Raw genomic sequence first — 12,382 nt, forward strand, 5'->3', positions numbered from 1 at the left:
ACACAAGCATTGTTTCTATTAGTTCTACTTAGTAGCTTGTTTCAGGTTCTGGCCCAAAACATCTTCTTGTAAGATCAGATCAGTGATACTGAACCATGCTAAATTAAATAATTATTGTCTCTTTCAACTCTAACGACTTAACAGGTTGTGAAGATCCCAACAGTTCATTCAAAAAAGAATGTTGATAGTTGGGGGTGAATTAGGAAGCTGAGGCAAAACCAGGATAAAGGCTCCTGTCCCTTCCTGACCCATCCCCAGCTACACAAGAGAATTCTAGAGCGGGCAGGAGGTGTAGAATTCAGTGCCCTCTTCCACCTTCACCCAACCCCGAGCACCTAGCGTGACATGAGGCAACTGGTGAGATTCAACGATACATAACTTCAGTCTCAGGATTTGTTTTTTTTTATTTTAATTGGATTTTGGTAGAATCGATTTCCTTTGTAGTCTTACGTAGTTTATTTCATGCATTTAAAAACGTTATTAAAGTTTATGGAATCTACCAGCCTGTCAAAGTGGTGCATACCATAATACAAGAAAAATTCTGAACTTCTTCTAGTCTTGATACAGACGCCAAGAGCCAAGATACTGCAGGTCCGTGCAATGACGTCAGCGTCCTAGGAAAAGAGAATTGGGGGCGGGTCCAGGTCGAGCTTCCGCTACCGACCTAACTCAGTTCCCTCGCAGCGTCTAAAACTACAATTCCCAGAAATCTAGTTAGAGTTGTCAAAACTCACTTCTTCCAGTATTTCCATTGGCTCTCGGTGGTCGCACCTGGCCAATCAGATGTGAGCTCTTTGGCGGGAGCCAAAATGGCCGTGCTTCCTGGCTAGAGAAGTCACTTCCGGTGTGTGTGGGTCTGTTGTGGTTTAAGTTCAGCTGAAGCTGAGAACGCTCCAGTTGGCGCTAGGGCTCAGAAGGTGGCGAGAGTGTATGGGGGGAGATGACTGGACCCCCGTACTGAGGGGGCTGTAGCTGACTGTCAGAGCCGGATTAACCCCTTGCTGCCTGGTCAGCCCCAGCCTCAGAGCTGTCTCATTCCGGGGCAGGGGACTGGGCGAGAAACGAGGAGAGCTCCTGGGGGACCCCACCCCCCAAAGCCACCCTTGTCCTCACCGCCTCAGAGTGAAGCCATGAAGGTAGTAAATCTCAAGCAGGCCATCCTGCAGGCGTGGAAGGAGCGGTGGAGCGACTATCAGTGGGCCATCAACATGAAGAAATTCTTCCCCAAAGGAGCCACCTGGGACATCCTCAATCTTGCAGGTTTGGAGGGGGAGAGGACGGTTGTTGGGAGGGGAGAAGGAAGGGTTCCTCGAGTCACCCCAATTGCTTTTTTGCCCTCCTTTAGAAGCCCTACTGGAGCAGGCCATGATCGGACCATCTCCCAACCCTCTCATTCTGTCGTACCTGAAGTACGCCATCAGTTCCCAGGTATGCTCCTTCTTACGCTGTAGAAGCAGGCGTGTCTTGTCCATTAAACATCAAGCCCCCTTGGAGCTGTTGGTGGTGGTTATGAAAGGAAAGAATTTATGAAATAGGGAACAACGGTATCAGAATCACATAATAAGGTCCTGCTCTGAAAGAAGGTTCAGAAAGAAATCTAGGCAAGGGGGACGGTTTTGGAACTAACAAGCTGGCGTTACGTTCTTTTATAAAACAGTTAAGAAATTTTATGATTCCATGTACAATCCTTTTCTCTGTTCTTGGTGCTTGAAAACATTAACGTTTATTGGTATTTATCGAGTTCAGAGTAACACATAATAATAGAAAAATAATAATACGTAATATTTTAAAATAAAATAAAATTTTATTTTTAAAAAAGTGATGGCTTCTTAGTCAGCACAGTATTGTGAATTGCACAGAACCTTTGCCTGCTGGGAGATAAGATTTAGACAATGTCTATTATTCCAGTAGAGATATTAAGGACTGGAGTGGTTGTAGTGGGATATACTGCCAAAAAAAAGCATTTTCTGACCTCTCTGTTGTTTTGTATGTTATTGATCTGGTTACAGGTATTTTTTACTTAATGACAGAATTCTGAACTGAAGGACTTTGTTATTGTTGTTAAGTTTTATCCAATCCTTTGTGACTCCATTTGGAGTTTTCTTGACAGAGTTACTGGAGTTAATTTGCCATTTCCTTTTCTAGCTCATTTTGCAGATGAGGAAACTGAGGCAAATGGGATTAAGTAACTTGCCCAAAGTCACAGCTAGTAAATGTCTGAAACCAGATTTGAACTCAGATCTTTTTGATTGCAGGCCTGATACTCTTTCTTTTGTACCCACTAATTGCTCCAGTAACTAAAGGATTATTGAATTGTTATTTATTCACTTAATGGAAATGGTAACCATATAATTAAATAAAATTGAGGGATCCTATTTTATCATTGAGTTCTTATCTCTATAACTGCCAACAGTACTTGACTCTTTATATTATGTATTATTCTTTAATTTCTTAGCTAAACTCCTATATCAAATTAATATCAAACAAAGATCAATACTTTGCTTTTGACATAGTCATAGGTCATAATCACTGAATGGGCATTGGCTGAGACAAACTGAGACCTGTGAAAGACCTTAGTTAAATAAGGTCAAGGTCTCCCATTGCATCTGAGGCCATCTCCAGTTGTCCCAATTTATATCTTGCCATTGGACCTAGATGGCCAGATGGCTTAGGAGGAGAGAGTGAGGTGGGTGACCTCAAACAGCTCTCTCTCATTTAAATCCAATTCATTTGTTAAGTGATGGCATCACCTTCCTGTTGACATGGTCCTCTTTGAGAATGAAAGACAAACAGCAATAAGGACATAGGTCTAATGTCATAAGTAACAGGACATTCATTTTATACAGACTGCCCAGTAATTTGAAATTCATTACATTTTTGACCACAAATAGTGCTTATTATAGTTTAATTTTTTTATATGTTTGGATCTTCTACCAGTTAATTCTGATGTCTTATCATGTAGGTGATCCTGGATTCTTGAGGGTTATGCCCTTGGAGGACTAACTCTGATAGGTCTTTCAAACTGAGAAGACTTTAGAGATGGGCTTGGTTAAATTGTAAAAGGGTTGTAATCTTTATTGGTGGAACAGATAACCTACACCAATATAATTACTGCTCTTTAAATTATATTTTTTCAACTATATTTGTATGGTTACAAAATATATGTTTTTAAGAAGGTACCCTATTGATATACATGCAATCATATTTTGCCAGTTACTTCCCTTTCAATATATAATTTTAAAAGATTTGGATTTTTAAGTGTATTTATATAATAGAATTTTTTTGGTTAGCAGAGTTTCCTGGAATGCATGTATTACAAAGAATGTGTCCTTAAAGCAAATCAATTTATACTACCAGTTCAACAAACTCATTACCTCAGTTCTCTCATTGATAAACTGAGGGGATTGAACGAGCAATCTTGAAGTATCTTTTTGATTTTATAATTCCATATATTGTTTTTTTCTAGCACATCCTCAATCTATGGACCATTGCATATAATTGATAAATGAGTTAGAATGTAAACATAGGACCTTAGAAGATTCACCAACTATTTCTGTAATAGTTGTATCAGTGTTTTTATTTTTGTCATTGAATGAAGGAATTTGCATGTTCCTACCATTCTTAGAATGAATTGGGAGTATTTCTTGGAAGACTAAAATTTCCAGGATATGCTTTGTTCCTAAGCCTACCTCTTCTGATTAGCAGCATTTACTTAATAAACCATTCAAATTGGCGATTATTTTTCCTTAATTCAGGCCAATTTTATTTCTCATTCCTATTTGCTTCTCTTTCTCAGATGGTGTCTTACTCAACGGTACTCACAGCCATCAGCAAGGTATATTCTTATTTTCTTTGCCATTATAATTAGATATGGTGTGGGAGGTGTTGTAAGATGTCATGTAAGATGATAAAATCCCTTACAATTTTGCTTTTTCTGATCAGGTATATCCTTGAGACATTGTTTTTACCTGCCAGAAATACAGGGATCTGCCCACTAAGTAAGAATCTCTGGTGTTCAAAAACTCTGGCTATAACTACTTGTGAATCCAAAATAAGATAGAGGGCATTTGAGAAGTGGTACTTGAGAAGTACTCTTTTTTTACCATACAGTTTAATAAAGATATTAACTGCTTACATGATAAACATTGCAAAAATAATGAAAAAAACTGTTGAGCCCAAGAAGCTTACATTCTTCTGTTGTTGGCAGCAGGAGATGATTTATACAAAGTTAAGCATAAGACAAAGTAGGCAGTAAAGTGGTCATAGAAAAGCTCAGAGTGCTGTAGGAATATTTACATGAGGAAAGAATAGTAACCTGGAATCATCAGGGAAAATGTCTCAAGAGAAAGTGGCATCCAAGCTGAGGCTTGAAGAAAGTTATGAAATTGGAAGTGGAGATGAGGAGTGCATTCCAGGTATGAGTAATGACTTGAAAAATTCATAGAATCAGGACTTCACTTGACAAATAATAGTTGAGTTGATTAAAATAGGGGATATATGTGAAGGCAAATAATGCAGAATAAGGTAGGAACTAGATTGTAGAGGTTCTTAATTTCTAGGGTCAGAATATTGCAGTTCTTTAAGCTATAGGAAACTAAGGGAAGAATCAGGAAGGGAATAATAAGCATGTATATAGTGCCTACCATGTGGGCAGGCACTGTGCTAAGTGCTTTACAAATTTTATCTCATTTGGTGTTAAATTGTTTAAGGTTTTTGAGCAAGGAGGTGGCAGTCAACCTTGGATTATTTTCCCAGCTGTGTGAAGGATGTATTTGAGAGGATAGAATGGAATTAAGACAACAACTTATCAATTAGGAGGCTATAATAATTAATCCTTGTGGGAGATGATAAGAACCAGAACCAGTGGCACTGTGAAATAGAAACATTGATGGATGGGAGAGATGTTATAGAATTAGAATCAGTAAGACTTGGCAGTTGTTTGAAAATGGGATAAAAGGAAAGGAAGAGTTAGAAGTGTGACTTAAAGATTTCAGATCTGGATGTTTGGGAAGATGGTGGTATCTTCAATAGAAATAAAGATATTTGGAGGAAAAGTGCATTTTTTTGGGAAGAGGATGAATTCAATTTTGGACATGGTTGAATTTGAAGTATTTTGGGGGGGTGCCATCTGGGTCAAAATGTCCAGCAGGCAGTTGGCAATGCATGATTATACTTCAAGGGGAAAGGTTAGGGCAAGTTATTGAATCTTCATAGAGGTCATCAGGAGAGAAAGGGTAGAGTCCCATGATCTGAAAAAAGGGTTGCTTTGAACTTTATCTTCTCTGTTATTTCCACAGTTTGATGATTTTTCCCGTGACCTCTGTATCCAGGCCCTACTGGATATCATGGACATGTTTTGTGATCGACTAAGGTAACTTGATGGATTTTCTTCCTCATAGGAACATAGGGGTTAACTTTTAATTTTTGAAATACACTTAGCAAAGGCTAAAAGTAGTTGGATAGACTACTTATACCTTGCTTCACCTTACTGTACTCTTGTTCTTGACCTCTGTAATTTTAGTTCCCAGAGGAAGAATTCTGAAAGCCTTCAAGGCAGAGTAAGGAAAAAAGTCATGTTGGGGTTAATCAGAATTATACAGGGGTTCTTAACTTAGAGTTATGAACTTTAAAAAATAAATATTTTGATATTTATAGTTAACATAATTGGCTTCCTTTATAATCCTACATATTTTGTTTTATGTATTTCGAAAATTTATTCTGAGGAGTCCATAGGTTTCATCAACCTACCTATGTTGTCCAGGATTTTTTAAAAAAAGGTTAAAAACCATTGTTTTAGTGAGTGGGGTAGAGACAGGCCATGTAACTAGACTCAGAAGGAGACTCAAAGTCAAGTGGGATATTTTTCTACAGTTGTCATGGTAAGGCAGAGGAGTGCATAGGTCTGTGTCGTGCACTCCTGAGTGCCCTTCATTGGCTGCTTCGATGCACAATAGCCTCAGCAGAACGACTTCGGGAGGGGACCACAGCGGGGGAGAAACAACTCACCATGTGTCTTCAACGACTTCATAAGATCCTCAGCAGCACCAAGAATCGAGCCCTGCTGCATATCGCCAAACTGGAGGAAGCCTGTATGTTGTCTTTGCCTCTTCATTCTCACCCATCACCATTTCCATATCTTTTTGTGATGTCAGAGGAGATGAAGGAGATGCCATTATCCTTTTCAGTGGGTTGTGAAACTGTCCCATATCCTCTTTGTTTTTCTCTCTATAAAGATCACATTTTGGGAATTTTGACTATAGTACCACCCTTCCCAACATACAGTTAAACTTTTAAGCATTTGGAGGGATCTCACTGTCATCTAGCCCATTCTTATCCCGTTCTGTCAACCAAGAGGTGTTTAGTGAGTAATTGCAACATGCCTATTAATGTGTTCAGTGCTGCTATGGATACAGAGTAGATATAAGATATACATAGCCCTGTAATTAAGGAGCTTCCTTATTCTAACTGGGGAGACAAGACAGTTACAGGTATGAGAAAAAAAATTTTTTTAAATAATTTTTATTTTTAAAATACATGCAAAGATAGTTTTCAAAAGGTATGAGAAAATTAATAGAAAACTGCAGAGTAAAAACTTAGTAGCCTGTTCTTTATTAGTTTGTCATTTGGAAATAAATTAATTCTTGTCATGTATATTTGTCCTAAATGAACTTTTGAGTGTGCATAATGGCATGCTTTTATGTGTCATATATTTACTTATCTTATGTAATACCAGAACTTCCAGAGGCAAAAAAGAAAAACCTGGACTGTGGGAGCAGACATAGTTCCTGGAGGTGAAAACTAAAGTGCCCAGATTTTTAACTATCTAGATGTTACTTACAGAGAAGGGTAGGCTTCTGTTTGGTTTATGAAATTATGAATTTCATGAATTATGAAAAATTTTCAATGTGAAAAGTTTAGAAAGATGGCTACCAGATAAAAACAGGTTAGAATCTTTTTTTAAAAAAAATTTTAATAGCTTTTTATTTACAAGTTATATGCATGGATAATTTTACAGCGTTGACAATTGCCAACCTTTTGTTCCAGTTTTTCCCTTCTTTCCCCCCATCCTCTCCCCTAGATGGCAGGATGACCAATACGTGTTAAATATATTAAAGTATAAATTAAATACAAAATAAGTATATATGTCCAAACCGTTATTTTGCTGTACAAAAAGAATCGAATTCTGAAATATTGTACAATTATCCTATGAAGGAAATCAAAAAATGCAGGCAGGCAAAAATAAAGGGATTGGGAATTCAATGTAATGGTTCTTAGTCATCTCCCAGAGTTCTTTTGCTGGATGTAGTTGCTCCATTAGAATTGATTTGGTTCATCTCATTGCTGAAGATGGCCAGGTCCATCAGAATTGATCATCATATAGTATTGTTGTTGAAGTATATAATTATCTCCCGGTCCTGCTCATTTCACTCAGCATCATTTCGTGTAAGTCTCTCCAGGCCTTTCTGAAATCATCCTGTTGGTCATTTCTTACCAAACAATAATATTCCATAATATTCATATACCACAATTTATTTAGCCATTCTCCAATTGATGGGCATCTACTCATTTTCCAATTTCTGACCACTACAAAGAGGGCTGCCACAAACATTCTTGCACATAAGGTCCCTTTCCCTTCTTTAAGATCTCTTTGGGATATAAGCCCAGTAGTAACACTGCTGGATCAAAGGGTATGCACAGTTTGATAACTTTTTGAGCATAGTTCCAAAGTGCTCTCCAGAATGGTTGGATTTATTCACAATTCCACCAACAATGTATTAGTGTCTCTAAAACAGGTTAGAATCTTAATGGATCTTGATTATATTTTTGTTTTTTTATATATGGTTATAAGGTCCTGTTTGACTCAGGAATTCCTTGATGAATACCAATAACTTCATTGATCATAATATTAACTCATATTTGTATAGTGTATTTAGATTTGCAAAGTGCTTTTTCTTATAGAACTGTGTAAATTATTTAGTGTACAGATGAGGTAGTTTGATTCAGAATTTTAATGACTTGCCCAAATTACAAATCTAGGAAGTGTTAGAGCTTGAGATTCAAAGATTCATCTCTTTTGATTCATAAGTTCCTCGATTTTTCTGCTATATTCTTCTTTTTTAAATGTAATTTAATATTAGGTGAAAAGCAACAGAAGTTTTGAGGAAAACCAGAAAGATGATTCTGGGATGGAATAATTTGGGAAAATATTTGAACAGAATTGAAAGATGGGTAGTATTTGAGTAGTTGGAGATGAACAAGAATGCCATTCTGGAGAGAACAAAAACAATAACTTGGAGACTGTGAGGGAGACTGAACTGAGCAGCTTGATTAGAACAGAAGATTCGGGGTACCTGTGGATTGGCTCTAGAGGCAGAAATAGTTTGTGGACATCCTGGCTTTACCAACTGCCATTAGTTCTCAACCTTCTATTTTTACTATTTATAGTAATGTCATACCTAGTCTTTGGGTTTAGCATTTATATGTACTTTTACAAATTTTCTTGAAAGTTAGGTGTTGCAGTGGTTAGAATGTCAAACCTGGAGTCCAAAAGACTCATCTTCCTGAGTTCAACTCTGGCCTCAGATAATTAATAGCTTTGTGACTCTGGACAAGTCACTTTATCCTGTTTGCCTCTGTAATGTGAGCTGAAGACAGAAATGGCAAATCACTCTGGTATCTGCCAAGAAAATGCCAACTGGGATCAAGAAGAGTTGGACATGACTGAAACAACTGAACAACTACAGCAAAGCCTTATTTCTGTTAATTTCATTTTATAAATTCAGCATAAATGATCAAATCTATTGAAGTCTTTCTGGATTTTGACTATGTGTTTCTTTTTAAGGAATTAAAAAAAAAATTTTTTTAGAGGCAATTGGGTTTAAATGACTTTCCCAGAGTGACACAGCTAATAAATGTCTGAGGCCAGATATGAACTCAGATTCTTTTGACTCCAGGACCAGAGCTTTCTTCACTGCCCCACCTTGCTACCCCTAATATTAATTTAAAAAAACCAAATTTCAGATCCAATTTCTCTTTCTTCCTTCTGTCTGTCTCCTACCCATTGAGAAGGCAAGCAGTATTGCCTAAAAAATAAAAAGCAAGAAGCAAAATGAAAAAAAAAAATTTCTTCAGTCTACACTCAGAAATCATCAGTTTTCTGGAGGTGGATAACATTTTTCATCAGGAGTCTTTTGAAATTGTCTTGGATCATTGTCTTGATTAGAGTAGCTAAAGCTTTCACATTGATCATCATTACACTATTATGGTTACTGTGTACAATGTCCTGGTTTTGCTTTCAGCAGTTCATATAAGCCTTTCTGCATTTTTCTGAAATTATCCTGTTTGTATTTTGTTGTAGCACAATAGTATTCCATTACAATATGTAACACAACTTGTTTAGCCATTCACTAATTGATAGATAATCTTTCAGTTCTTTGTCAACACTGAAAAAGCCTTTATAAATATTTTTGTACATATAGGTCCTTTTCCCTTTGATCTCTTTGGGATATAGATCTAGTAGGGTTAGATCTAGTAGGGTTTCAGCAGCCTAATGCCAGAGCCCTTGGAAAAACGTTCTAGGAATCGTAGCTATTGTTGTTCCTGCACTGTTTAGAAAAAGATAGAAAGTGCATGCTACCACTCAGGTGCCTGGGTACATATCCTATTGTTCTCTGGGAGTACCTAATATCATGAAGTGTTGACTTTTACAGAGGCCGGTGTTTTCCATCTCATCCTGTCTTTCTCCAACAGCTTCCTGGACAGCCATTGAGCAGTCACTTTTAAAACTTGGGGACACCTTTGCCAGCCTGAACAATTCCCATCTCCAGAGTCAAGCAGAAGAGTGTGGAGCACTAGTAAGAAGGTATTAATCGTTTAATTTCTTTATCATAAGGAATGGCTCTTTGGAGGTGAGAGAGTAGGTAGAGGAATATGTTGGGAAATGTATGTGATGTAAAACTAAAAGATATTAGTAAAATGTTTAAGATTTTTTATTTGTTTGTTTTTAATTTAAAAAGGAAGGGTGGGGGAAGTATACCAGTCTAGTGAACCTGTTGGGAAAAGTCAAGAGTTCCTACCATCTACATGTCTCAATAGAGGTTTGAACTCTTCTCTGATCTATACTTTTTATTCCTTTGCCTAATCTTTGTCTGTTTATCTTCCTTTCAGCATTCCCATCATGCTATCTATGCACTCAGAGCAGCTGCACAAGACTGGGTTTCCCACAGTGCATGCTGTAGTCCTCCTGGAAGGCACCATGAATCTGACAGGAGAGATGCAGCCATTGGTTGAACAGCTGATGATGGTGAAGAGGATGCAGGTGTGAAGACTGTCTATGCTTTCATCTCTGGGCAGCTCAGCCAACTAAAAATCAGATCATTGAGCTGCATTTGTTGGGCACTGGGAGGAGAAGCCTCTGAACAATTTCTGATAGGTTCCATATCCTTTATTTTATGGAGGAGAGAGAACTCGGTGGTTGAAGGCCCTCATTCTAATATATTTGGAGATTATCTCTCAATCTTTTAATTCTTAGAATGGACACTAGGGAAGTGCATTCTGGTATTAGTCAGAATGACTGAGTTCGAAATCTTACTAGGTGTTTGATTGTGATCCAGTGAGGACACCTGTAATATAAAGATATTAAAATTATCTCCTAAGGTTGTTGTAAAGTAAGTACTTTGGAAACTTTAAAATACTCCTATAATTATGAGAATATATTGTGACTAGAGGACTGGCCTCCAAATCAGGAAATGTGGGCCCAAGGACTCTTTGGGGTACATACTGACTCTGTGGTTCAGGGCAAATCATGACATCTCCCAGGGTTTTGGAGAGCTTCTTCTGGCTGGAATCATGCTGGTGCTGGTGCTTATTTGGAGTAGAAGAGTAAGGTTCTTGTCTGGTGTCCTACCCTAAATATACATTATTATTTTTGTTTTCTGCTACAGCGTATTCCCTCCCCGCTCTTTATCCTGGAGATTTGGAAGGCTTGTTTTGTGGGTCTCATTGAATCTCCTGAAGGCACTGAAGAACTCAAGTGGACAGCCTTCACTTTCCTCAAGGTACTGGGGGAAGGATTGGGAGCAAATGAGCCCTCTAAATTAGCCTCAACCAGATGGTTCTTCTTTTTTCTTGACCTTTAAATTAGATATAGCTGACCCCTTTGATCTTCACCAAGAGAATCCTGTTTAGTTCAACAGGACCACAGAACATGGAAATACATACAGTTGCCCATACCTTGTCTGGGGTTATACTTGTTTATGATTTTGCTTATGTAATTATGTACCCTAAGCCACAGTCCTCTGAAGCTGGAAGCTCACTGGCCAGGGTACTTTGACACAAACTGGATTCTCTTTGATCTAGCACCTCTGAATTTTTGTCTGCTAATGAGACAGATATGTATATGATGGAACTTTTCTTTCTGGGCCAGGTGGAAGAAAGGAGAAGAAATTAATTTCCCTGTGGCTTTTTTTTTTCTTATTCCTCTCTCTAGATTCCTCAGGTTTTGGTGAAATTGAAAAAATACCCTCAAGGGGACAAGGTAAGTTCCCCCAGGCTAGAGAGGGCATATGTTCAGTATTGTGGTATAAGGTGCTACCTTGGGAGAGTTGGAGAAGAGCTAGGACATTTATGGCCCAATAGGAAAACTGGATGCCATTGAGAAAGCAGGAAATTTGTGGTGAATGGTGAAGCTGGGCAACTGGGAATTCTTGAGGGAGTGGAATAGTTTGATTGCCCTTTGATCAGGAACTTGTGTATTACAAATGTTTTGGTAACTCAATATAATTGGTTTTCTTTATAATCCTATGTGTTTTGCTTGTTACATTTAATAGCTTCACCCCCAGATAAATACACTTGTACACACACATCCCCACCATCCCCACCATCCCAGCAGAATAGGCAAGATGCCACTTCTCTTTCCATCACAACAGCGGGCACACCCAGCCAGTTGGCCTGGGCCACAGGCCTAGCAAAATAACACCTGTGCCTAGCATTGCCATGTGTGACTAGAAATGGAAAAGGCGGCATTGAGCCCAGATTGGGGTTTCTGGCTCTTTGTAGGACTTCACTGAGGATGTCAACTGTGCCTTTGAGTTCCTGCTGAAGCTCACACCCTTGCTAGACAGGGCTGATCAGCGGTGCAAGTGAGTGTTCCCCCGGCTTCTGTCTTGCCGATGTGCCCAAGAGAAGCCATTCTGTGTACAAGGCCCCCTCGTTCCTAGCTCACCTGGACCTACATTTAGCATGTTACAAGTCAAGCTGTCTCCTCTCCCGATTCACCTCCCCCTCCTCTTCCCCCCTTAGATGCCTCCTGCCCTGGGAAAGACTGGGAGGAGAGATGTTGGTGAGACAGGATTCCTCATTAGCTGAGGAGACATGCCCCAGA

At 38.6% G+C, this 12,382-nt stretch overlaps 1 protein-coding gene and 1 long non-coding RNA gene across 5 annotated transcripts in view; one reads left to right on the forward strand and one right to left on the reverse strand.

The window, feature by feature from the left end:
• Positions 1–386: 386 nt before the first annotated feature.
• LOC127560201 (uncharacterized) lies at positions 387–1,556 on the reverse strand. Its single transcript, XR_007953280.1, has 2 exons — positions 1,405–1,556; positions 387–614 (listed from the first exon to the last, which is right to left on the reverse strand). It is a non-coding gene; the product is annotated as an uncharacterized LOC127560201 (long non-coding RNA).
• The window catches only part of MED24 (mediator complex subunit 24), a 57,489-nt gene continuing 45,944 nt past the window's right edge, over positions 838–12,382 (forward strand). The window contains exons 1-10 of one of the 4 annotated variants that reach the window (XM_051994583.1): positions 838–1,260; positions 1,346–1,428; positions 3,797–3,835; positions 5,298–5,371; positions 5,872–6,089; positions 9,751–9,862; positions 10,168–10,318; positions 10,944–11,057; positions 11,489–11,536; positions 12,058–12,140. In XM_051994583.1, coding sequence (XP_051850543.1) covers positions 1,131–1,260; positions 1,346–1,428; positions 3,797–3,835; positions 5,298–5,371; positions 5,872–6,089; positions 9,751–9,862; positions 10,168–10,318; positions 10,944–11,057; positions 11,489–11,536; positions 12,058–12,140 — 1,052 coding nt within the window. In that variant the 5' untranslated portion in view covers positions 838–1,130. Of the gene's footprint in view, positions 1,261–1,345; positions 1,429–3,796; positions 3,836–5,297; positions 5,372–5,871; positions 6,090–9,750; positions 9,863–10,167; positions 10,319–10,943; positions 11,058–11,488; positions 11,537–12,057; positions 12,141–12,382 lie in introns of those variants that run through there. The other 3 variants (XM_051994582.1, XM_051994580.1, XM_051994584.1) reach the window with 3 other exon arrangements.

This window comes from Antechinus flavipes, chromosome 4, assembly GCF_016432865.1.
Source record: "Antechinus flavipes isolate AdamAnt ecotype Samford, QLD, Australia chromosome 4, AdamAnt_v2, whole genome shotgun sequence".
In the NCBI taxonomy this organism is placed as follows: domain Eukaryota; kingdom Metazoa; phylum Chordata; class Mammalia; order Dasyuromorphia; family Dasyuridae; genus Antechinus; species Antechinus flavipes.